The sequence below is a fragment of the Balaenoptera borealis genome, assembly GCF_965194805.1.
Source record: "Balaenoptera borealis genome assembly, chromosome: 8".
Lineage (NCBI taxonomy): Eukaryota > Metazoa > Chordata > Mammalia > Artiodactyla > Balaenopteridae > Balaenoptera > Balaenoptera borealis.
The window spans coordinates 58,166,293-58,193,765 of record NC_138865.1 but is presented as its reverse complement, the minus strand read 5'-3'; the positions used below and the strand labels follow the sequence as shown (position 1 = coordinate 58,193,765).

Genomic DNA, 27,473 nt, shown 5'->3' with positions numbered 1-27,473 from the left:
AAAGAAAAAACAGACAAAAGAATAGGGACGGGACCTGCACCAGTGGGAGGGAGCCGTGAAGGAGGAAATGTTTCCACACACTAGGAAGCCCCTTCGCGGGCGGAGGGGGAAGCTTCGGAGCCACGGAGGAGAGCGCAGCCGCAGGGGTGCGGAGGGCAAAGCGGAGAGATTCCCGCACAGAGGATCAGTGCCGACCTGCACTCACCAGCCCGAGAGGCTTGTCTGCTCACCCGCCGGGGCGGGCGGGGGCTGGGAGCTGAGGCTCGGGCTTCCGTCGGATCCCAGGGAGAGGACTGGGGTTGGCTGTGTGAACACAGCCTGAAGGGGCTAGTGCGCCACAGCTGGCCGGGAGGGAGTCCGGAAAAAAGTCTGGAGCTGCCAAAGAGGCAAGAGAAGACTGTTTTGGGTGCGTGAGGAGAGGGGATTCAGAGCACCGCTTAAACGAGCTCCAGAGATGGGCGCGAGCCGCAGCTATCAGCACGGACCCCAGAGACTGGCATGAAACACTAAGGCTGCTGCTGCCGCCACCAAAAAGCCTGTGAGCAAGCACAGGTCACCATCCACACCTCCCCTCCCGGGAGCCTGTGCAGCCCGCCACGGCCAGGGTCCCGTGATCCAGGGACAACTTCCCCGGGAGAACGCACGGTGCGCCTCAGGCTGGTGCAACGTCACGCCGGCCTCTGCCGCCGCAGGCTCGCCCCGCATTCCGTAACCGTCCCTCCCCCCAGGCCTGAGTGAGCCAGAGCCCCCGAAGCAGCTGCTCCTTTAACCCCGTCCTGTCTGAGTGGGTACAGATGTCCTCAGGCGACCTACATGCAGAGGCAGGGCCAAATCCAAAGCTGAACCCCAGGAGCTGTGCGAACAAAGAAGACAAAGGGAAATTTCTCCCAGCAGCCTCAGGAGCAGCAAATTAAATTTTCACAATCAACTTGATGTACCCTGCACCTGTGGAATACCTGAATAGACAACGAATCATCCCAAAATTGAGGCGGTGGGATTGCGGAGCAACGATATATATATATATTTTTCCTTTTTCTCTTTTTGTGAGTGTGTATGTGTATGCTTCTTTGTGTGATTTTCTCTGTATAGCTTTACTTTTACCATTTGTCCTAGGGTTCTGCCTATCCGTGTTTTTTTGTTTTTTTTGTTTTTTTTTTTGGTTACTCTCTTCATTCTTTCTTTTTTTATTACTTTTTAATAATTATTTTTTAATTTTAATAACCTTATTTTATTTTATTTTATTTTTTCCTTTCTTTCTTTCTTTTTTTCTCCCTTTCCTTCTAAGCCATGTGGCTGACAGGGTCTTGGTGCTCCGGCCGGGTATCAGGCCTCTGCCTCTGAGGTAGGAGAGCTGAATTCTGGACATTGGTACACCAGAGACATACTGGCTCCACGTAATATTAAACAGCGAAAGCCCTCCCAGAGATCTCCATCTCAATGCTAAGACCCAGCTCCACTCAACGACCAGCAAGCTACAGTGCTGGACACCCTATGCCAAACAACTAGCAAGACAGGAACACAACCCCACCCACTGGCAGAGAGGCTGCCTAAAATCATAATAAGGCCACAGACACCCCAAAACACACCACCGGACACGGTCCTGCCCACCAGAAAGACAAGATCCAGCCTCATCCTCCAGAACACAGGCACCAGTCCTGTCCACCAGGAAGCATACACAACCCACTGAACCAACCATAGCCACTGGGGGCAGACACCAAACACAACAGGAAGTACGAACATGCAGCCTGTGAAAAGGAGACCCCAAACACAGTAAGTTAAGCAAAATGAGAAGACAGAGAAACACACAGCAGATGAAGGAACAAGGTAAAAACCCACCAGACCAAACAAATGAAGAGGAAATAGGCAGTCTACCTGAAAAAGAATTCAGAATAATGATAGTAAAGATGATCCAAAATCTTGGAAATAGATTGGACAAAATACAAGAAATGTTTAACAAGGACCTAGAAGAACTAAAGAGCAAACAATGATGAACAACACAATAAATGAAATTAAAAATTCTCTAGAAGGAATCAATAGCAGAATAACTGAGGCAGAAGAATGGATAAGTGACCTGATAGATAAAATATTGGAAATAACTACTGCAGAGCAGAATAAAGAAAAAAGAATGAAACGAATTGAGGACAGTCTCAGAGACCTCTGGGACAACATTAAATGCACCAACATTCGAATTATAGGGGTCCCAGAAGAAGAGATAAAGAAAGGGACTGAGAAAATATCTGAAGAGATTATAGTTGAAAACTTCCCTACTATGGGAAAGGAAATAGTTAATCAAGTTCAGGAAGCACAGAGAGGCCCATACAGGATAAATCCAAGGAGAAACATGCAAAGACATATATTAATCAAACTATCAAAAATTAAATACAAAGAAAAAATATTGAAAGGGAAAAACAACAAATAACATACAAGGGAATCCCCATACGGTTAACAGCTGATCTTTCAGCAGAAACTCTTCAAGCCAGAAGGGAGGGGCAGGACATATTTAAAGTGATGAAAGGCAAAAACCTACAACCAAGATTACTCTACCCAGCAAGGATCTCATTCAGATTCGACAGAGAAATTAAAACCTTTACAGACAAGCAAAAGCTATTTTCCAAGACTGAACCAGGAAGAATTAGAAAATATACACAGACCTATCACAAGTAATGAAATTGAAACCGTAATTAAAAATCTTCCAACAAACAAAAGTCCAGAACCAGGTGGCTTCACAGGCGAACTCTATCAAACATTTAGAGAAGAGCTAACACCAATCCTTCTCAAAGTCTTCCAAAAAACTGCAGAGGGAGAAACACTACCAAATTCATTCTATGAAGCCACCATCACCTTGATACCAAAACCAGACAAAGATGTCACAAAGACAGAAAACTACAGGCCAATATCACTGATGAACATAGATGCAAAAGTCCTCAACAAAATACTAGCAAACAGAATCCAACAGCACATTAAAAGGATCATACACCATGATCAAGTGGGGTTTATCCCAGGAATGCAAGGATTCTTCAATATATGCAAATCAATCAATGTGATACACCATATTAACAAATTGAAGGATAAAAACCATACGATCAACTCAATAGATGCAGAAAAAGCTTTTGACAAAATTCAACACCAATTTATGATAAAAACACTCCAGAAAGTAGGCATAGAGGGAACTTTCCTCAACATAATAAAGGCCATATATGACAAACCCACAGCCAACATTGTTCTCAATGGTGAAAAACTGAAACCATTTCCACTAAGATCAGGAACAAGACAAGGTTGCCCACTCTCACCACTATTATTCAACATAGCATGGAAGTTTTAGCCACAGCAATTAGAGAAGAAAAGGAAATAAAAGGAATCCAAATTGGAAAAGAAGAAGTAAAGCTGTCACTGTTTGCAGATGGCATGACACTGTACATACAGAATCCTAAAGACGTTACCAGAAAACTACTTGAGCTAATCAATGAATTTGGTAAAGTAGCAGGATACAAAATTAATGCACAGAAATCTCTTGCATTCCTACACACTAGTGATGAAAAATCTGAAAGAGAAATTAAGGAAACACTCCCATTTACCACTGCAACAAAAAGAATAAAAGACCTAGGAATAAACCTACTTAAGGAGACAAAAGACCTGCATGCAGAAAACTATAAGACACTGATGAAAGAAATTAAAGATGATACAAACAGATGGAGAGGTATACCATGTTCTTGGATTGGAAGAATCAACATTGTGAAAATGACTAAATGACTCAAAGCAATCAACAGATTCAATGCAATCCCTATCAAATTACCAATGGCATTTTTCACAGAACTAGAACAAAATATTTCACAATTTGTATGGAAACACAAAAGACCCCACATAGCCAAAGCAATCTTGAGAAAGAAAACTGAGCTGGAGGAATCAGGCTCCCTGGCTTCAGACTAAACTACAAAGCTACAGTAATCAAGACAGTATGGTACTGGCACAAAAACAGAAATATAGATGATGGAACAGGATAGAAAGCCCAGAGATAAACCCACGCACATATGGTCACCTTATTTTTGATAAAGGAGGCAAGAATATACAATGGAGAAAAGATAGCCTCTTCAATAAGTGGTGCTGGGAAAACTAGACAGCTACATGTAAGAGAATGAAATTAGAACATTCCCTAAGACCATACACAAAAATAAACTCAAAATGGATTAAAGACCTAAACGTAAGGCCAGACATTATAAAACTCTGAGAGGAAAACATAGGCAGAACACTCTATGACATAAATCATAGCAAGACCCACCTCCTAGAGAAATGGAAATAAAAACAAAAATAAACAAATGGGACCTAATGAAACTTTAAAGCTTTTGCACAACAAAGGAAACCATAAACAAGATGAAAAGACAACCCTCAGAATGGGAGAAAATATTTGCAAATGAAGCAACTGACAAAGGATTAATCTCCAAAATTTACAAGCAGCTCATGCAGCTCAGTATCGTAAAAACAACCCAATCCAAAAATGGGCAGAAGACCTAAACAGACATTTCTCCAAAGAAGATATACAGATTGCCAACAGACACATGAAAGAATGCTCAACATCACTAATCATTAGAGAAATGCAAATCAAAACTACAATGAGGTATCATCTCACACCAGTCAGAATGGCTATCATCAAACAAACAACAAACAATAAATGCTGGAGAGGGTGTGCAGAAAAGGGAACCCTCTTGCACTGTTGGTGGGAATGTAAATTGATATAGCCACTATGGAGAACAGTATGGAGGTTCCTTTAAAAAACTAAAAACAGAAGTAGCATACGAGGGCTTCCCTGGTGGCGCAGTGGTTGAGAATCTGCCTGCTAATGCAGGGGACACGGGTTCGAGCCCTGGTCTGGGAAGATCCCACATGCCGCGGAGCGGCTGGACCCGTGAGCCACAATTACTGAGCCTGCGCGTCTGGAGCCTGTGCTCCGCAACAAGAGAGGCCGTGATAGTGAGAGGCCCGCGCACCGCGATGAAGAGTGGCCCCCGCTCGCCGCAACTGGAGAAAGCCCTCGCACAGAAATGAAGACCCAACAGAGCCATAAATAAATAAATAAATAAATAATGAAAAATTAAAAAAAAAAAAAAAAAAAAAGAAGTAGCATACGACCCAGCAATCCCACTACTGGGCATATACCCTGAGAAAACCGTAATTCAAAAAGAGACATGTACCACAGTGTTCATTGCAGCTCTATTTACAATAGCCAGGACATGGAAGCAACCTAAGTGTCCATCGACAGATGAATGGATAAAGAAGATGTGGCACATATATACAATGGAATATTACTCAGCCATAAAAAGAAACGAAATTGAGTTATTTGTAGTGAGGTGGATGGACCTAGAGTCTGTCATACAGAGTGAAGTAAGTCAGAAAGATAAAAACAAATACTGTATGCTAACACATATATATGGAATCTAAAAAAAAATGGTTCTGAAGAACCTAGGGGTAGGACAGGAATAAAGATGCAGACATAGAGAATGGACTTGAGGACACAGGGAGGGGGAAAGGTTAGCTGGGACAAAGTGAGCGGGTGGCATGGACATATATACACTACCAAATGTAAAGCAGATAGCTAGCGGGAAGCAGCTGCATAGCACAGGGAGATGCTTTGTGACCACCTAGAGGGGTGGGATAGGGAGGGTGGGAGGGAGACGCAAGAGGGAGGAGATATGGTGATACATGTATATGTATAGCTAATTCACTTTCTTATAAAGCAGAAACGAACATACCATTGTAAAGCAATTATACTCCAATAAAGATGTTTAAAAATAAATAAATAAATGATATTACAACATTTAAAAATCCATTGGATAGATTATCAGGTAACTATAAAACAAAAGGAAATAAAAATACAAACGAAATAAGAACAAATAAAGGAAAAATCTTAATGGGAGATATGAATTTTTATATTTGTTTTGGTAATGCAGTGTTAAAATAAAACAAAAATAACTACCATTACCTTAAATCGTTTCCATTTCATACCAGAAAGTGCATTTTTCACTCACACTTGCTCTGACTTGCAGCTTCTCACAAAAGCAATATGACCTTTTTTTTTATTATTAAAAAAACAATAATAATAATGTTACCAAAGCTCTTCTAAGAACTTTGGAGACTTTTTTTTCCAAGTAATATTCAAAGAAATTTTTGAACAGATTTTCCATTACTAATTGTAATGACAGTTATTTTCTCTTTTGTCTGGTCCTAATGTAAAGTTATATAATTCATATTAATAGCACATGATGAATCTACCACCAATATTATCTGAAGGGGTGGTACTCCGACTTGAGTTGTATTCATCATTTTCCACTGGAAAAACATCCTCAGTATTGGCCAAGAATTAGTACCTTAAAGAAAACAAGACCAAATACCTGCTGGATACAGGCTCATATAGCAGGGAATAAACAGCAAGGAGCAAATTCACAATGTGAGCTAATGTCAGTGCCAAACACTTCAAATAAATTTAAACTTGTTTGGATCGCCACACTTTCATTTTACATCAGAGACCACAGACTCAAGCCAATACTTTTGTTTTGATACTGTAATACATACATAAAAACCATAACTATTACAACAACTCATATTCATGCAGCCTTTCAGTTTACAAAAAGCTATCATATGCATTATCTAATAGAGCCCTCACAAGCACCATGCTCTGTGTTGCTATCCCCACCAGGGAAACTGAGTGCCAGAAAGGGTCAATGACTTGCTCCATGTAGAGGAACTATTATTAACTTATAGAACTGGGCTCCTGACTGCCAATCTGGGACTGTTTTTGTTAAACTGCAGAGGCTTCCACGGCAAGTTATTCTTCAAAATAGAAATAAGACAAAACCCTGATTCATCGATTCGTGAACTGTTTTTTGTCGCTCTGGATGCAGTCTTGACCTCAGCCACTGCACATACATATTGGAGAGCTGGGGGGCTGGGGAGGGCAGTGATGATTGTAAAATAAAACACACACTAAGTGGGAATGATCTGGATTAAACATTTTAACATTGTTTGCTGAAAATAAATATCTCAGCCTCAGACCCACAGTTATAAAACTAAAAGAGACCTTGAAATTCATCTGTCCTTTTTCCATTTCACAGATGAGGAAAATATGGTGATGGAGAGAGCACAGAACTCCCTAAAGGTCACCCCGGTAACTGCCGACAGCAGAGCCAGGACCACACAGAGTTGGCTCTCTTCCACTCCATGCCCTGATTGTGTTTGCAAATTAAAGGACTAAGCACAGTCCAGATATTTACAAGGAACCATCACAGTGCTAGAGAAATTAGCAAATTAGACCTTACACACCAACATTAGGAGTGTAAAAATTATTATTTTATATATCATTGAAAGCAGCAGGAACTTTATAAGAAAAATAGTCAACGTATATATTTTAGGCGCTCATTGTTAAGGTTAAGGAAAATTTCTAAAATATAACTTTTTTTCCCTTTAGATACACGGAATTTTTTTGAATTTTGTTATAATAATAACAGACTTAAGTACATTCAAAAACAGGATAGTCTCTCAAAACTGTCACCACCTGTAACTTACATGAAGAATAAAAAACAATAACAACATTTCATCACCTTTTCTAGATACAGGTCTTTCAACCTATTACTTACATTACCTGTCCTGTTCACACCCACTGCCTGTCTTTTTCAGGAGTTTTCGGAAAGTTATTGAGCTATTTTGAATGTAGGTGATTCTTATTTCCCCTCTGAAACTTAAATGCTAGGCAACAAAATATCTCTGAAGTTTAACGGACCAACAAAGCTAAAAATGGCTAGGTTGTAAGCCATTTGCTACTTACACGATATTCATTTCCACATTAAAAAAATAAATAATCTAATTATACTTTATTGTACCTGTGAGTCCTTTGAAAGACTTTTCACTCTCCAATTCAAATCGGATATGAAATTCTTTTTGGAGATGCAAAATATAAGAGTTTTCTAGATATTATTTAACATCATTCCATAGGAAAAAAAAAAAACCCACTTAGGTAGACCAATAGTAAACCACACAGATGATAGAAAATATTGACAGTAAAATTAGTTTTTTGTCTCACATTCACAAGATCATTTTTCCACTTTAATACAAGGTCTAATCTACAACAGATGCCGGTACTAATTGAGAGAAAATTCCATTCTTCATGTTCTGATCAATCTGAGGAAGATTTTTTCCAGAGGTGAAGAGCTGCCTGAATTCTGAAGTGTAGTCTGGACTCCAGTGAGTAATCTTTGTAGTTATTTCTAAAGATAAATAACAATAACATTGTAATGTCAAAATTCCTTTATATACCAGGGCACCACCACCCTCCTCCCCCTCCTCTCATCTTCATTCCTTATTTGCTTTCAAACGTTAATATGCATAACAGTGGATGTTGTTAAAATGCAGATTCTGGTCCTGGGAGGAGATGAGGATGGCAATACTCTGTATTTCTAGAAGCTTGCTGGTGGTGGTCTAAAAAGCGTGCTTTGACTAGCAAGGTTTATGTAATTACCAAACCATTCACAAACAGCAAGAAGGTTACAAGGAGGGCTTAACAAATTTTGCGAACTATTTTTAAAGAGTTGACCTCTTTTTCTAAACTGGAAATTTCAGGCAGCCTGTATAAACAAGGTGAACATAATCATTCACCCCTTCCACAAAAAAAAAAAAATTTTATATATATATAGATATAGATATAGAAACTCTCACAAAACGACAATCACAACAAAGATAGCAGGATTGCTTGGTGGCAAATATCAATGGTTTGGTCAATAATTATTATGTGACAATGTCAGGAGGGGCATTAGAAATCCACAGATATTTAAAAACTTCACTTAGATCATCCATGTTGACTTCTCTTTGCTACAATTGTTCAGAATCAGCAAAATGGAATGCTTCGGACCTTGGGCTCTGCTTTCACACACCACCTTGGCCCATGGGAGAGCTGTACTTTCTTTCTTTGCAGTGGCATTCATTTCTTTCTATAGCCCTTTACTTTATACAGGTCTAAGGGTTACTTACCGGTAAACTTGATAAGGGTTATTATTCATAATGAGGGTTATTATTCATAAGCTAAGCCAACATCTTACTAGAGTTTACCAAAGGATGTAATTGAGTATTTCCCTAATTAACTTCGGAAGCTTTGCAAAGCTACTGCACAAGGAAAACTGCAGAAAATCAACAGTCTTGAAATTACTGGGACGTCTGTTTATATTGACATCACTGGGACTGTCTTGAGTTAGTGGTGACTTTTGATCACTGCTGGTCTTTCTTTTTCATAGTGAATTACTAGTCTTTTATTTTCATTGTTATAAATTTGCCTTATTGTGCATTGCTTAGATAACACCAAATATGTCCAAATGATACGAATACTTAGAAACTGTATTTTTAGTCCCAAATTTTCCAATGGGGGTAAAAATTTTCGATAAATTTGAAGATACACGAATATCAGTTGAAATAGGAGTCATACTCACTCTCAACAAATTAACTTTAAAAGTGACTTTCTCTCATGTCCTTGGCTTTAAAAAAAAAAAAAGATAATGAAACCTCTCTTGGCTCCACTGTGCCTCCAAAGCTTCTGCCCCATTACTATGCTTTATTCACAGCCAAATCTCCTGAAGGAGTTGCCTGGAGTAGCTAACACCACTTTCTCACCTCGCTTGTCAAAGTCACCGATGATCATGCTGCCAAGTTCAGCAGCCACTTCTCTGGTCTCACCTTGATTGACCTCTTGGCGGCCATCTTCACAACTGACCACTCTCTTCTTTTGAAACATTTTGTTCACTTGGCTTTCCTGGATGCCCTCCTAACTCACTGGCCACTTCTTAATCTTATTGTTTAATCTCTAAAATGATGGCATATCCCAAGGTTCTATGCTGGATCTCCTTCTCTAGCTGTATAACTTTCCCCAAATGACCTCATCAAGCACCACAGCTTTAAATATCACTGTCTCTGTTCTGGTGACTTTGAAATATCTACATTTGGCCTTGACCTTTACACTGAATTCCATGCTGGTATATATATGACTGCCAACTCACCATCTCCACATGAATACCTATAGGCACCTCAAAATATCAGTCCAAACAGGAGTAAGTTGTTTTTTTTTCTCTCTCTCCTCAATCCTGATCCTCTAAGTGTTCCCCATTTCATTCAAGAAGCATTATCAACCTAGTGGCTCAACACCCTCCCCGCTCCACCCCCCAGCCAAGAATGCTCCCCACGCAGTCCTCTGGTGACTGGTCTTCTCAGGACTGGCTTTAATTATGCTAATCTCAACTACATACTACCTCAAGGAAACCTTCCAGAATCAACTCAATCTAAAGTAGCACTCGAGTACCCTGTATCATATCGTAAATCTCAGCAAAGCACGTACCATTGCTACTCTTCTTATTTGTTTATTTACCAATACCCCTCAACTTAGAAGATAGAAACATTGCCTGTTTATGCACAGTTCTCTGTCTAGAACCTTTTCTAGTGTCTAGCACATAATAGGTACTCAGTGAATGCTCTGCTGAATTTGAGTAAATGAACAAACTAGTGAATCAGCAAGCTATTTATGGCCTACAGCTATCATGGCATTCTTTCTCCATGGCAAGTAGTGTTCAAAGCAAGCAGACCACAGGGTTTGTGCCCCCAGTAAGTGAGCCATGATCACAGGAGGTCTGAGAGCCACTGGACAGCAGAATTGATAAAGTGCTTTGAAACTGCCACGGTAGTCAGAAAGAAGAAAGAGGAGAAGATGCAAAGGGCTTCTTCAAATCAATGGCTCTTTAAGGAAATGAGAGAGATGGTGGAACACACCGAGGATCAGCAAACTATGACCAAAATTATGGCCAAATCTGGGCACACCCATTTATTTACATATTGTCTTCTATGGCTGCTTTCAATACAATTGAGTAGTTGCAATGGAGACCTTATACTGTAAAGCCAAAAATACTTACTAATTGGCCCTTTACAGAAAAAGTCTGCTGACCCCTGATATAGAAGAGAATTGGCTAGAAATCTGTCATGTAGGTCCCCAAAATCACAACATTTGTAAACAGCCACAGGGTCAGGCATTTAAGAGGGTTGGAAACAGCACAATTCCAGCAAAAGCCACAAGCAGAAACTAAGCATAAATTAGCAAATGTAACATTGGGACTAATTTTTCATTAATGTGTTCATTTTAAGTGTATCAAGTTACTGCTGTTGTTAAAATTGTATTGGCATTGCTGACTCCATGGCGATCAAGGAAAAGCTGCCATGATCACTTACCTTGCAGTTTCTAGGACCTTTATGGCCTTGTCAATTTCCCCTTGGTTTTTATACAAAAATGCCAACTCAAACAGAGTAAATGGCACTAGGTAGTGGTCATACTTCAGTAGCTTTTCACTAAAAGAGCAAATGAAAAGCAATTAAGTCTTAACAGAACAAGGAACACATTCTTTTTCAACATATATGTATTTTTCCCCATTCTTAAGAAAACAGCTACAGCACTAAGACTATTACCAGAGAAAAGCTGTCATTATACAGTTAAAGAACCTAATAAACCATGGCAATAAATAGTATGCTTTTAATATATTACTCTTTTTTTTTCTTTTTTACTTTGTTTTTTAACTTTTATTTTTTTGGCCAAGCTCTGGCATGCAGGATCTTAGTTCCCCGACCAGGGATTGAACCCGTGCCCCCTGCAGTGGAAGCACGGAGTCCTAACCACTGGACCGCCAGGGAATTCCCTATATTACTCTTTTATTTTATTCCTTAATATAAATCCAGCACTGAGGATTGTTTACTGCCCTTCAGGTATACAAACGCATGCAGATCTTCAAAGATTAACCCTAGAAAGGACAAGATCATCCCTCCTGAACATGAATGTGTTCAGGAAATGACTCCACTCAGAAAATGATGCCACTGATTTCTCACTGAGGTTCAACTCTCTTTGCACTGCTGTCTTATAATGCTTCAAAATGTCAAGAAAGAAGTGGTCAAAACTTCTGTTTTCAGCAGTATTATGAAAATTCTCTGACTACAAAACATCTAGAAGCGCTCAAAAAAATAAGAGCAACACCCTTTAAAATGCAGAGCTCAGCTCACAAGGACATAAGGAAAACTCTCAAACTGATAACAAAACCAAACCAGAACTCTAAGTGTGTGAATGATGCCGAAGCACTCCTAGGTCTGTTTCAGTCTGAATCAGCCAGGGCTTTGTGTCTCAGTGTCTGCCCAGGAGGTGAGGCCTTGGGTCCACACAGTATGTAGCGCCTGGGCTGAGACTCTACATAAAGCTGGGGCTCTGCTCCACCAGAGAAAGGGCAGATGAGAAAAACCCACTCGTGGCATAGGAGGAAGACAGGGGCAGTTGGCTCCTTGGCCTGAGGTCTAGGCGAAGGGGTGGGGGGGAGGGGGGAAGACACATCCCTTAGGAAATTAATAACCAATAGGCCTGCCCTCACATGAATCTGCAATTCAAATTTATGTGGCCCAAATGATCCAAGAACTTCTAAGCAATGAAATGAACATGAAGGTGGTCCTGGCCTGGAAAAGCCTTTTGGGCGTCTGGCAGAAATAAAAGCACAATCACTTTAGAGAGAGACTCTTCCTCAATCCTAGCCTCATAGGAGTCTCAAGATAAAACCCCACTGAAGGTGAACTCACAATCCAAAACTATAAAACACACCAGCAAGCAATTCACTATGAGGTTCAAAAAATACAACAAATAGCCCAAATGGGTCATCCTTTTGCTCCTAATAAAAACACCAATAAAAGAGAACTCAACGGATACTTCTTTAACATGTTTACTAAAGACTGTATATTACTTATTTGGGAAATAGATATTGTCTCTTTCAGCTTCTTATAAGGACACCAGTCCTCCTACATTCTCATAATATATAGTCGGAAAGAGGCAGATCAGTAGCTATGGATGGAAAGGCACATGATATGGAACAGAAAATGTCAACGGCAGTCTATGGCTGTGATCTATTTGGCTTACACAATGGTTTCCAAAAAATTGAGCCAAGATTTAAAAATCCGGACACGTTATACAAAATTCAGATTCCAGGCTTTCAGTGAAAAATTGTAGGGACTTCCCTGGTGGCACAGTCATTAAGAATCCGCCTGCCAATGCAGGGGACACAGGTTCGATCCCTGGTCCGGGAAGATCCCACATGCCGTGGAGCAACTAAGCCTGTGTGTCACAACTACTGAGCCCGCACGCTATAACTACTGAAGCCTGTTCACCTAGAGCCCGTGCTCCACGACGAGAGACGCCACCATAGTGAGAAGCTCACGGACTGCCACGAAGAGTAGCCCCCGCTCACTGCAACTAGAGAAAGCCCGCAAGCATCAACAAAGACCCAACACAGCCAAAAAAAAAAAAATTGTAGTGATTATTGCTACTGGGCCCACACTGTCCAGAGCAATAATCAATTAGAGCTCATTCAGTAAGGTTACTTGTCTGGCCCCTGTAATTGCATTTGTGACTCCAGATGTAGAGAAGAGGGCCAGGCATCAGAACCTTGACTCAACTCTCTAATTAGCAAAGGAGCAGGACATCATCATCAATGCTATTGGGGGGTTAAAACTCATTCATCTACAGAAAAATGCCCCTTGCCAAAAGAGAAGCAGTTTTAGTATTCATCACAGTTGTTCTTTCCTGCCACATTATCATTACAATGATGGCGAGTCTTTTTACTCAACTTTGAATCCCTAGGATTCAGGATCACAGTCTCTGGCACATAGTGGGTACTCAAATATCTGTGGAATAAATGAATGACAGACAAATGCATGAATCAAAAAAGTATCAGATGTTCTGTACCTTGCTGCCAGAATTTAGACAGTCACATGTCAGCCTGGCTGTAAATCTAGCTTTTGTAAGTCACCTCTGAACACCAGGTAGAAAGGCAAAAAGCCACGTTCCACTTAGGTTATAATTGTTTTCTCAAAGAATAAAGAAAATGTTACTGGATTCTCTTTCTGGTAACACCAAGTAAAAGGTTAGCAACGGGAGATAAAAGCATCACTTTCTCACAGCGATTCCCCAGAAACCACAATTTGCACTCAAGTTGGTTTCACTGTCCGCTTTTACCTTTGGACAACGTGATTGAAACACAATTCCGCTTGCAAAGGCCGCTGTAAGTTCTTCAGGCAGCATCCTTTCAGCAACTTCACTAAGCATTCGTCATCTACAGAGTAGTCGCTGGAGTCTTAAAGCAAAACAAACATACAATTCACACACGGAAAGAAAAATACTTGTAAAAATCCTATTTAAGAGGCAGCACTAACAGCTCTTAGGTTTCAGAGGGATCATTTAAAAATAAGGAGAATATGTGTAGCATTTGTTATGCCTCACTAAATAAAATACAATGAAACTATTTCAAATGAAAAGAATACTAACTACATTAATACACCATTTTATTAAGGGGTTCACTCTAGCCACTTGAAATTTTTTTTCGGGTGCTCATACTCTGAGTTATGTGACCTTAGGTATAATTATAGGAAGTCTGAACTGAAAATAAAGCAAGAGCTTTATTCGTCCTGTGAAAGGTAAAGCGGTGAGCAAGCACGCTGCCTCCCCCTGTGGTTCTGGTCCCTAGCTGTGCTGGCTTCGAGCAGAAGAGGGTAACGCTTCCATATGGAGAAGCAGATGGCCTTCTCCCCATTGAAAATTCAGGAAGGAGCACACCCTCTCCAGATCATTATGTTTACAACTTATCAGTTCTCCCAGGTTATGTGCTTTTGGGGAAGAAATTATGTCATAAAATTAGACAAAATGGTTCTGAAGTGTGCAAGGCGCCTAAAATCCCCACAAACCTTTAACTGCGTGAGGGTGATGTGGCGGATTTTCTTTCAGGACTTTTTCCCTTTTGAAAATGACTCGTTACCTTCTACAGCCCAAGGCTAACATATATTAACAGAAGGAACCGTATCATGTGTGACATCTATCTGACAAAGGTTGCCATTTCACATCTATCACTTTTGAATTTGGGGTGTTTTTTTTTTGCAAGTTAAGTGCAACTAACAAATCACTCCAAGACAGACTGATAATTTATACATTTCACGCTGTGACAACACAGGTGGGAAGGGGCAGTAAACCAAACTAATGAGGCTCTAAGAGTCCCTCATACTGAAATACTCTTGCTTTCAGTATAAAAGTCAGAAATCACCATTAACACATGCTGGTGTTTTAATCAGTAAACTGCTTGTCTATGGGAGGTTAAGGATGTTACTTAACCAACTCAAAGGAGGTCACTTTACTTCTAGGTGCTGAAAATAGCTGATATTCACCTCTCACTTCCAAGATCTGACAGGTTATTCACTAAGAAGATCACAAATGTCAATGCCACCACATTACCTTCCCTATTAAAGACCATTCCCCCTCTGCCTCAAAAAAATCTATTTATGCTTCTAATCATGGATGTTCATTGAAATATCCATTCAAGAAGTAATATCTTTCCAGGCCTAGAACAAAACCCTTACGGTCCATACTGGATGCTAAGTTTTAGTAGCACTTGTGCATTCTATTGAGTTCTAGGTCACATTTTATGACAGTTTGTCTTATCTCACCGTTTTGGTGCTCAGTGAAGGACAATTTTGCGGAGGAACACCATGGAAAGTTGAAGTACCATTAAAACACACAACTTTTATTTAGATCATGACTTAGGGATATGGAAAATGGATTCAAAAATACCATGTTCCTCCAAAAACCTTAGAAAGCAAAACCATTATTTCCTCAGACCACTACCTGTCAGATGATTATTTTCCCTTAAAACGTGAAAGCTTTATCATGACTCTCAACCTCATGGGAGAGTTCACAGATGAACATTTCAACACATGGTTTCCATTTTACACCCCAAGAAAATTACACAATAATGCTGCCAAAGCACACTTGCATCACAAAAGATCTGCTGAACTTAAAACAGAGGGTAGGCTTAGGGAAAAGGAAATTTGAGGCCCAAACTACAAAGTATGTACATTGAACTTTTTAGAAGCTAGTTGATATGCACCAAAGGAAAAATGTGAAAATAGATTTAGAGGTGAAGAGCCATAAAGTAACACTTTCCCTTTTATGTAACTCTTATGCTTGCTACATAATTTCACCAAGCAAATTAGTTATAACAAATAGTTAAAGTAGAACTACTGAATCAACTTCTGGCTACATGTTGAATTTAGTCAGATTTCGAGTGAAGCACTATTGGAATTAATAGCAAATACTGACTCCAGGCATACTACCAAGTGCTTTTCTGTCTTTAAACAGTATTCCTCCTTTTGTATCGCTGACCAGCCTTTCATAACTGTGGCATCGTCAGAGGAGAACACCAATTATATCCTCTACCATCTTTTACTTTAGAGACACTTACCAAAGGTAGGAGAAGCCAAAATACATTCATTTCCTAATAATGTGTATGTGGCGAGGGTGTGTAGGGGGGAAGGAGGTGTTTAGTGGAGGCTGCAGTCACCTCAGCTTTACCACTTCACTCCATTTTCCAATTGTGGATTTTTTCCCTCACTCTGAAGGATAAGAGCTTAATTACTAAAAGATCCTAAGGGGGTAGGGGTATAGAATCAGGTAATCATCTTGCGTAAAACCATGGACCTAGAAGAGATCATCATAAATTTCATGTGCAACATCTAGCAAAAGCGATGTTCAGAAAAGAAACCAGTTTTTGTTTGTTTGTTTGGTTTTTTTTTTTACCCAGCAGGAATACATGCAAAGACAAGTTTGTACAAAGTACAATGTGTCTGTCTGTCTGAGCTCTTCTCCCCCACCAGCCCTGCCTAAATATCTCTCAAAGTCTATCATCTCAATATGTCATTAAAAGAGAAAGGAATGGATGGGGAGAACAGCCTGATTTTCTAAACCTCTATTGCATTTTACATGCATAGTCTGATACAAATATTACTCCTTTAATTTTTTTCCCCCACCAATGTAGGGGCAAAATAAATTTAGAGGGAAGGGGTGAAGAACCTACTCAAATAGAGGAAATCTCAATAGTCCCTCAGGGCTTCTTAACAGTGTGGGTGCTCTGTATCCGAGGGCTTCACATCCGCAGATTCAACCAACCAGATTGGAGCTACATCTAGGATCCACGGTTGATTGAATCCACAGGTGCGGAAACTGCAGATACAGAGGGTGGACTATGGAACCTGAGTATCCAAGGATTTTGGTATCCACAGTGGGTCCTGGAACCGATCCCATGCAGAAACTGAGGTACGACTGTATACAAAGCCCTTACTCCCTGGTGGTATGTAATAGTCTATACTACAAAGCATAGACATTCAAACATTAGAGTTTATTCTACTGCATCAAAACCCTTATCTTTGTAGTAAAACAGAAGAAGCAAGCTAGCCTGCTTTTCTGGGGGAAAAATACCCTACAAATGTTTTAACTTAATAAAAAGAGGTTTTTCTTTACCTCCCAGTTTTCACATACCCACTTATTTTAAAACATATTCATTTTTCCATCTGATTTGTGAATATGTGGGGTTTAATCACAGATAATTCCCTTAATGACAGGAACAATGTTTTCTCTGCGGGTCACAATGCTATACCTAGTATGGAAAATCTAAGAGTGTTCAAAGGAACAAATTAATGAAGAGTGGCCAAATTGATTCAACAAAAATAAACACTAGTAAATTTATTCAAAAGCCCAAATACATTTTACTGAAGTACATTTTGTGAAATCTCATTTTTTGAAGAAAACATTTATGGAGTTTCATCTAAGTTACATTTCAAAATGATGGGGCTCTATGTTGAGTTTCCACTCAAATCAAAGTAAGTATTTTTCCTTTTTGAAGTTATTCCATATTAAAAAGAGTAAAAAAAAATCATCTCACACCCATTAGGATGGCTATTACCAACCAACCAACAAACAAACAAAACAAATATTAAAAAAAATAGAAAATTACAAGCATTGGCAAGGATGTAGAGAAATTGAAATCCTGTGCATTGTTGGTAGGAATGTACAATGGTACAGCCACTAGAGACAACAGGATGACAATTCCTCAAAAAACTAAAGATAGAAATGCCGTATGATCCAGCAATTGCACTTTAGGGCATATATCTAAAGGAACTGAAAGCAGGGTCTCAAAAGAATATTTGCATACCCATATTCATAGAAGTATTTATTATTCACAGTTGTCAAAAGTGGAAGCAACCAAATATGCATTGATGGATGAATAGATAAACAAACTGTGGTATAAACATCCAAGGGAATATTATGCAGCCTTAAAAAGAAAGGAAATTCGGACATGTGCTACAACATGGATGTACCTGGAGGACATTAGGATAAGGGAAATAAGGCAGCCACAAAAAGAAAAATACTGTGTGATTCCACTTACACGAAGTCTCTAGAATAGTCAAATTCATAGTAACGAAAAGTAGAATGGTAATTGCCCACAGCTGTGGGGAGGGGGAAATGGGGAGTTATTGTTTAATGGGTATGAAAAAGTTCTCGAAACTGGTTGCACAACCAAGTGAATATACTTAGCACTACTGTACCATACAGTTTAAAAAATGGTTAATATGGTAAATTTTATATTATGTACATTTTCCTACAATTAAACATTTAAAAGAATTGTAAAAAATGTAAGGAGGTTTATCATAACTCTATATAGTAGAAACTATGCAGAAAATATGTTAGTGATGGAACATCTAGGACACACAGACAAAGAAAGTCTGAAATGTCCATATAGTCTGTACTTATACATACGTTGTTTTGGTTCTTTGTTAAATAGTACAAACTTTGAGTTCCTCCTTTTGGTCCCAGTTTCTTGAGACTTCTCATCCACTCGTTTCCCTGGTGCCCAGAAATCAAAGGGAATTATCAGTCCATGAAGATGAATACCTCAATATTTTGGCTACTCTACCTAACCTCCAGATCAAAATGAGCTGAAGTATTATAACTTTTCTGTAAAAGGGGAAGGAAAAAGAAGGGAAAGGAAACAATCATTCTTTTATTTAAAATGATGCCTTTAATATGGGAAGGTGACATACTCGCCCTTCATCAACAGATGAGCTTTTCGTAAGACTGTTTTTCAATAGTGGAGTAGAATATTCCACTCACCTGGTATCCCTGTGATCACCTGCTTGTATTTGCAAGAAGGCTAATGGGGAGGTGGGGAGGGCAGTGGTCTGTGGCCTCAGAACAGCATTGCTCTTAGTTCCACTGCATTCTTTATCTATCCAGCCTGAAACCTTGAGCTTGTTAGCAGATACGCCCACTGATTCAGCTTTCATTCTTTTCTATTTCTTCTCCTTATTGGTGGGAATCTAAAGCTACAATTATTTTAAATATGGAAGGCAGCCTAAATGCCCAACAATTCTGAAAGAGTTGATTAAATTATGATATATTATCTCCATGGAATGCCATGAAGCTTTTGAAATTATTATAAGGGTTACTTAGCAACAATTAAAACATTTATGATAAACTACCATAGGATCCAGCAATCCCACTTCTGCATATTTATCTGAAAAGCAAATACTAACTTGAAAAGATATATACACCCTCATGTTCATTGCAGCATTATTACAACAGCCAAGCATGGAAACAACCTAAGTGTCCATCAATGGATGAATGGATAAAGAAAATGTGTTATATATATATAATAGAACATTCAGCCATAAGAAAGAATCAAATTTTGCCATTTGCAACAACAGGAAGGACCTTGAGGATATTATGCTAAGTGAACAAAAGTCAGACAGAGAAAGACAAACACCATATGATCTCACTTCTATGTGAAATCTAAAAAGAAAAAAAGAAAAAACCTCATAGATACAGGTAACAGATTGGTTGCCAGGGGCGAGGAGTTGAGGGGTGGGTGAAATATATGAAGAGGTCAAAAGGTACAAACTCCCAGTTATAAAATAAGTTAAGTCATGGAATATAGTATACAGCATGGTAACTATAGTTAATACTCTATTGCATATTTGAAAGTTGCTGAGAGTAGATCTTAAAAGTGCTCAAGAAAAAAAATTTTGTAACGATGTACGGTGACAGATATTAACTAGACTTACTGTGGTGATCATTTTACAATGTATATAAATATCAAATCATTATGCTGTACACCTGAAATTAATATAGTATTATATGTCAATTATATCTCAATGGAAAAAAAAGTTTACGATATAATAAATGAAAAAAACTAGGCTAGAGTATGTCCAGGTACACTATGATTGTAACTATAAAAATAAAGCTAAGATGGGGCTTCCCTGGTGGCATAGTGGTTAAGAATCCGCCACCGTAACTAGAGAAAGCCTGCACGCAGCAACGAAGACCCAACGCAGCCAAAAATAAAAAAAATAAAATAAATTAAAAAAAAATAAAGCTAGGATGGTATACACAGAAATTCTAAATTAATTGTGCATAGCAGGAAAAATATGGGTGACTTTTTTCACCTACATCTGTAACAGGGAAGAGCTAAAACGGACTGTCTGTTGGATCTGTTTCTTTGACTTTAACCTTTGCTTTTCGTTGCTTTTGTTATTATAATCATACATAATGGCCTGCCTCAGGGAACACTGCCCACCTGTGACTGGCTGCAAGAAAAAAGAAACTAACACATCCCCTCCCCAGGCTGGTCATTCCAGGAGTTTTGCAAGACTGGTGGCCCTTTTACTTTACTTCCTCACCACCTCTCCCTCGCTGATTCTATAAAAGAAACTGGCATCCAGACCCCGATAAGATGGTTTTTCTGAGACGCTAGTCTGCCATCTTCTCGGTCTGCCGGCTTTCCGAATAAAGTCATATTCCTTTGCCTCGGCACCTCGTCTCCGATTCATTGGCCTGTCGTGTGTCGAGCAGAGTGAGCTTGGACTCGGTAACACATCTATCAAATGTCATTACGTGTTTAATTTTTGAAAAGTAATTGTAAAGAGAAATGTCATTAAACATTTCAGCCCCATACTGTGGTTGAAGTAAAAAATGATCCACTGTTATAGCACAGGGAACTCTACTCAGTGCTCTGTGGTAACCTAAATGGGAAGGAAAACCAAAAAAGAGGGGATATATGTATATGTATAGCTGATTCACTTTGCTGTACAGCAGCAGAAACTAACACAACATTGTAAAGCAACTATACTACCAAAAAAAATTAAATAAATAAATAACCCAAATGAGGTGCTCATCCCCGGAGTCGCAGTCAATATTTCATCCCCCACATGGGGAGTATACTGCATATGGAGCTGGTACTCCTTCGGTGCCCATTTTCTTCCAGCTAAGGAAAATTAGTTACCTGTTAGAATTTTTCCTGGCTATTCTTGAATTTTTATGCCCTTTACAATGTTTATCATCCCAGCAATTTTTGCTTTACTTCTGTGATTAGAACATTCCAGAGGATAAGACCATTATCTTGGAATAATACCAAATGATCTGGGGGTTGATAAGGAATACAACAAAAGCTATCACTTACGGTATTGTTTAGCAAAAGTTAAAGCCTCTATTTATGACAGAGAACTAGAAAATGTCAGAGCAAGAAAACCCTGGGTATCATCTGGTCCAACACCACACCCATTTTAAAAGAAATCAGAGGCCCTCCTGGGTATGGGATGAGGTATGCTTCCCAGAGCCTCACAGCTGCAGGAGTGGAAATATAAGCCCAGACCAGCTGAGTTTCCTCCTACTATGCCAGCTGCTTCCAGTAAATAGAGCTTCCAGTACACTGGAAAGGGACCTCCAGTACAACCAAAGTAATGAGTAAAAACATCAAATTGTGACAAGATTTCAACTTGAAAACAAACAATTCTCTGTGTCTGTAAAAACACAGTAGTCATTAGAGAGCAAAAATGAGGCATGGAAAGAATCACAACCAACTAAAACCAGTATACATTTCCCTTGAGCTGCTCTAAAACTCAACTCTCTTCTTCATCTTTGTTTTTTTAACAGCCTTAAGATAAAATTCCCATAACATACAATTCACCCATTTAAAGTATGCAATTCACTGGTTGTGAGTATATTACAGAGGTGTGAACCATCACCAGAATCAATTTTAGAATATTTTCATCACCCCCAAAACCAAATGCCATAACCTTTAGCTTTCACACACCCCCAGTTCTCCATCCCTAGGCAACCATTAATCTGCTTTCTGTCTTTACAGACTGATCTATCCTCCATATTTTATGTAAATTATATCTCTCACTCTGTTTTCTTTTGCAGCTGGCTTCTTTCACTGAGCCTAACGTCCCCAAGGCTCATCCATGTTGTATCAGGTATCTTTTCTCCATCTTGATTGCAATCACCCAGACACCTGCGGCTCAAGCTCTTTTGTCCTCATCATGCACACAAATTAACACGGGCTTATGTGCACAGGGAAAGGACAGGAGAGGGGCAACGGTAAAGATTTCCAGGCTCTTACTTTTCATACTTACTTTCACTTTGTAGATCTGCCTCAGCCTTTTCAACAGTTACCAACAGATTTTCAGAAAGATCTTTTCTTTTGCTCACTAGTGGAAAACCATTCCAAACATACATCATTTCCTAATGAGGAAAAATGAGAAACCATTCGCAATTATGTGAGGTTATTCAATGTTCTTTACAACAACAAAACTACATATGTGTGTTTTGCCTCAGTTGCTAGTGATCTCAAGACAACATTTAGAGATCATTTTCCTTAGCTTTCCTCATTTGGAATTTAGTGATTTAATTTCCCCTTTTCTCACTTTATTTAATGCTTTTTGCCTTTTATACTGCAAAGTATTCTATATATATATATATATATATATATATATATATATATATATATATATAGTATATTGTGTTTTTACTGAAAAATTAATTTACTCATTCATTTAACAAGTATTTATTAAGCATCTACTGGTATCCAATCCTTTTGGAAGATAATGGATTACAGATACAGAAATAAATATAATATTTTAAAATGATACTATGAACAATTCTATTTAATATAGATTTTTGCTGTTACACTTAAGTAAAGGGAAACATTTTTCAATATCTGCCAACTGTTTATATAAAATGTCTCCAAGGACATCACTGAAAATGAACATAGGAAATATTTTACCTGGCTCAGGTTCTTTTATACCATTAAAAACATGTGACAGTCCGGTAATGCAATCCAATATGCAGAAAATGCATTCATTTAAAGGCCATACGGCAGAATGACAGCCCCTAAAAATGTAAACTAATGATTTCTCATTGCAAATTACACTTAATAGGCAAACAGATGAGAATTTTTTTTTTTGGACCAAAAGCAAATGTGCTCTTGCTTGAAAATATTTTTCTAATCTTCCTAGTAGTGCAGTTCATATTTTGAAAGGTATGAAATAACCAGGGTAATTAGAATCTTCTTGGAAATAAATGAATGTTAAAATATTATAGAGATATTGTTTGAACAGCCTCTTACAGGGAAGCAGTAGAAATGAGGAAAATACATTGGAGTGGCAGCAAAGTCATCTTTACACTATGGTACTGAAAACTAAGATAACAACACTACCTTTTGTTTTACATCTAGCTTCTAATTGCTAATAGAGTAAGAGTTCAATTCAATAACTAACCGAACATTTATTTTAACTGATGATGATGTTTTTAAATGTTGCTTTTATCGAAGGAATATTCTGTCAGAAGAAGGAACGCTCATACCTGACCTTGCCATTTTATGACATATAGGATTTTGGTAAAATTCCTAGTCACCACAAATTCAAGCCAATTCTTACACCCTTAGCCCTGGAGAAATAAGTGCTCTGAGTTAACCTTCCTTAAGACCCTTAGTAATCAGAGCAAGCTATACATCATCATGTACACACAAGCATCTAAGTTCTAGGGCAGAGAAAGGACTATGGTGCTCTACAAAAATTTCAGGGAAGTTCTGTGACACAGAAAGAAAAAAATTTCCCAGCACAAATCACTAGATAGAAATGAAGCAGAAATGGAGCTGAAAGCTGTCATTGGTAAAACAGCATCAGGCTCCCACGTTAGCTGGGAAAGGGGGATGTTTGGTCATTTTTTGTGATTTGCATGGTGTTCTTATTTTTATCTGTGTTCAGATATGATTACAGAGTGATTGTATATTTTTTTATTAAATTTATCTGTTTATTTATCTATCTATCTATTTATTTATTTATGGCTGTGTTGGGTCTTTGTTGCTGCGGGCAGGCTTTCTCTAGTTGTGGCGGGCGGGGGCTACTCTTCATTGCGGCGCGCGGGCTTCTCACTGCGGTGGCTTCTCTTGTTGTGGAGCACAGGCTCTAGGCGCACGGGCTTCAGTAGTTGTGGCTCATGGGCTCTAGGCCTGCGGGCTTCAGTAGTTGTGGCACACGGGCTTAGTTGCTCCACGGCATGTAGGATCTTCCCGGACCAGGGCTCGAACCTGTGTCCCCTGCATTGGCAGGCAGATTCTTAACCACTGCGCCACCAGAGAAGTCCCCAGAGTGGTCATATTTTTATCTCATTCCATCACAGGCACAGAACAACCCAGTCTGAGGGTGGTGTTCTCCGAGACTAAGTTGGGAAAACCTGGGTCAAGGTACTAGGTGCAGGCTAGCTCCCAACTGATGCCTGTGAGGGGCTGCAGTTTTCTTTCTCACAGAATATTTAAAGAGCTTCTATATCAATGATAAAATAATAAAAAATCCGATGAAATCAGGGAAGTATACGAACAACAATTCACAAAACAAGAAATAAAAATGAACAAGCATGTGAAAAGATGCTCAACTGCACATGTAAACAGTAAAACACTGTTGGTAGGAATTTAAATTGGTACAGCCTTTCTGGAGGGCAAACTGGCAATGTCAAAGTATTAAATGCATATGCCCTTCAACTCAGAATTCCATTTCTAGACATCTCTCCCAGACAATTTTATGCCCAGGTACAAAAAGAGAGATATGAAAGAATAGTAATTGTAGCTTGTTTGTAGTAGTAAAAACTGGAAACTAAATAACTGTTAAAGGGGGATAACTGAAAAAACTCTGGAATCAAAAAAAAAAAAAAAATCATGAACCCCCAAAGGAGGACAGCAGGTGTGAGCTTGCACTAAACAGCTTTCCTGTGCTATGTGACTACCTACACAAAACTAAAGCCCCAAAGAGTCATCATAATTTGATATATTCGGTACTTTAAAAAAAAGTCTTCATTAAGACAACTTAAGTTGAAATTATGCTTTTCACAAAGTCTAGCCTAAATGGCATACCGATCAAGAACGTGAGCTCTAGCGCTGGGCAGGGCAAAGCAGCCACCAGCCACTTATGGCTCTGGAGCAATGCGACTGGTTCAAACTGAGACGCACTCTAAGCATAGAACACACACCAGATTTCAATGGATGAGTACAATATGCAAGAATGCGAAATCTCATGAATAAGTTTTTAGAGATTACATGCTCAAATGACAAAATGTTGCCTAAACTGGGTTAAACCAATACTCTCAAAATGATTATCATGTGCCCTTTTACTTTTCAATTTTTTACCTTTTGATTTTTAATGTGGCTACTAGAAAAGGTAGAGTTACATATGTGGCTTGCATTATAATTCAACTCAATTTCAATTAAGTCAACTCACCTCTCTCTGCCTGAATTTCCTTACTTGTCAAATGAGGCTACAAAGAGAAACTCCCCTCATAGAGTTACTGTAAGAATTAAATGATATATTTTATAAATAGCCTTTATCAAAATTCCTAGAACATACCAATCAGTCAAAAAACATCTGCTATACTTTTTATTACTCATTAATAATTTATCCATAAATGTTCACCTTACAAACACAATGGTTTTTAATTGAGCGAACTTCACAACAAAAGTTAGATGTTCTCCCTGCCACTGTGAATAGACAATTTATTTCTAGGATGCAAACAGTAAATAAAATAAAGGCAGATACCAGGGCAGGCAAGATGAGCTTCACGGGTGCGGGCAACGAGGGAGAGTAACGTCGAGCCTTCCTCACAGCAAACTTCTCAGTAGGGATCGATTTCCCAGCAATTCTCTGCTTCAAGCCATCCACCTGTCTGTGAAAAGCCCCAGCCCCAGTGAAAGGTCGTTAAGAACACATACATTATTTACACCTGTCCTTGTCACGCTGCGCTCCCTAGACCGGTGGCATCAGCATCACCTGGAAACCTGTTGGAAATGCAAATTTGCAGGCTCCACCCCAGACCTATTAAATCAGCAGCTCTAGAGCTGGGGCCCAGCAATCTGGACTTCAATGAGTCCTCCAGAGGATTCTGATGCACGCACAAGTTTGAGAACCACTGATTGACACGTATTTCTTTCTAGTTAACTTAGCAAGTGTCCTAGCCTATCAAACAGAGTCAAGGAAATCTAGATATAAAATTGGCAATTTCCATAAGTAAGCAGGAAAAAGTCCAAAGTGTTTACATTGTGGATACTTCCGAGAGAGGGAATAAGGTATACCGGTACATCTCCTATTCCTTTCTGCAAGTATGACACAGATCTGTAAAGTAATGTGGCTCAAAAGATAGCCGTCAATTCATGTATAATTTGAGAAAATGTTTGCAAAGCATAGGTGATTTTGAAAATAATCAACTAAGAACATATACCATGTTTACAACCTTTCTCTCAAAATTCTAAGAAATTCCAATTATAAAATTCACAAGCACATAAAAGTGAGAATAGGACGGTGAGGCTACATGTTCCTAGGGCACTTTCTTATACATAACTTTGCAAATGCACCAAACACGTTGCCAAGAAGAAATTTAGGGAGATATCCAACTATACTGAAAGAAAACGATGCAATAAGAGGAAAAAACATTCCAGTATGAAGACAAGCTTGTGTTACATTATTTCTGGACACAATTTGGGAATATGGATTTTTTTAATTGAGGTATAATTGACATATGACATTATATTATTTTCAGGTGTACAAAGGGCTATGGCTTTTAAATCAGAATGCCCATCATTACTGTGAATTAACATCAGTGGAAGAGGCAGTGGAAATGTGAGGTGGGAGTTGAGGGAAGGGGTCAGAAGCATTCAGTGGACATGAAACCTTGGCATTTAAGGATCACAGAGTCTGTATGAAGAGAACATTCATTTTGGGGACTCTCCTCTCATCATCCCAACAAATTAGATGCTATCACACATGCAGCAGACCTCAAGCTTTCTCCTGAAAATAAGATTGGTTACATATTTCAAAGAAATTATTTTGATATGGAGAAAATTTACTTTGAAGCACAGGAAGCGTGGATGTAAAAGATCCCAATGTATCTTAATATTCCATTCCATTTGTTGTTTGTGTGAAATGAGGCAATACATTCTACCAGTAAGAGGTGGCATTAATCTACATGGCTTCCACTGATGTTGATTCTGTTAGTATACATGGTCCTTTTGCTAAAAAGAGCTTCTCTAAAAGCATGAAAAAGTAGTCCTGGTCATACCTTCAAATTTGTTCTGACAGATTTGTCAGAGGGTTCAGCCAGGCCATTATTTCTCATAATGTGGTCACAGACTATAGTATTCCACTTAAAAGTGTGGGCTTCCCTGGTGGCACAGTGGTTAAGCATCTGCCTGCCAATGCAGGGGACATGGGTTCGAGCCCTGGTACTGGAAGAT

The 27,473-nt window shown here is 39.0% G+C and overlaps 1 protein-coding gene across 6 annotated transcripts in view; it reads right to left on the bottom strand.

Moving 5' to 3' along the window:
* Positions 1-6,535: 6,535 nt before the first annotated feature.
* The window catches only part of TTC39B (tetratricopeptide repeat domain 39B), a 138,591-nt gene continuing 117,653 nt past the window's right edge, over positions 6,536-27,473 (bottom strand). For 4 of the 6 annotated variants that reach the window (XM_082401647.1, XM_082401651.1, XM_082401649.1 and 1 more), the window contains 6 exons: positions 25,783-25,909; positions 22,330-22,438; positions 18,677-18,763; positions 14,054-14,171; positions 11,245-11,361; positions 6,536-8,252 (listed from right to left, as the gene is read on the bottom strand). In XM_082401647.1, the coding sequence (XP_082257773.1) occupies positions 8,162-8,252; positions 11,245-11,361; positions 14,054-14,171; positions 18,677-18,763; positions 22,330-22,438; positions 25,783-25,909 (649 nt within the window). In that variant the 3' untranslated portion in view covers positions 6,536-8,161. Of the gene's footprint in view, positions 8,253-11,244; positions 11,362-14,053; positions 14,172-18,676; positions 18,764-19,452; positions 19,519-22,329; positions 22,439-25,782; positions 25,910-27,473 lie in introns of those variants that run through there. The other 2 variants (XM_082401648.1, XR_014247355.1) reach the window with 2 other exon arrangements.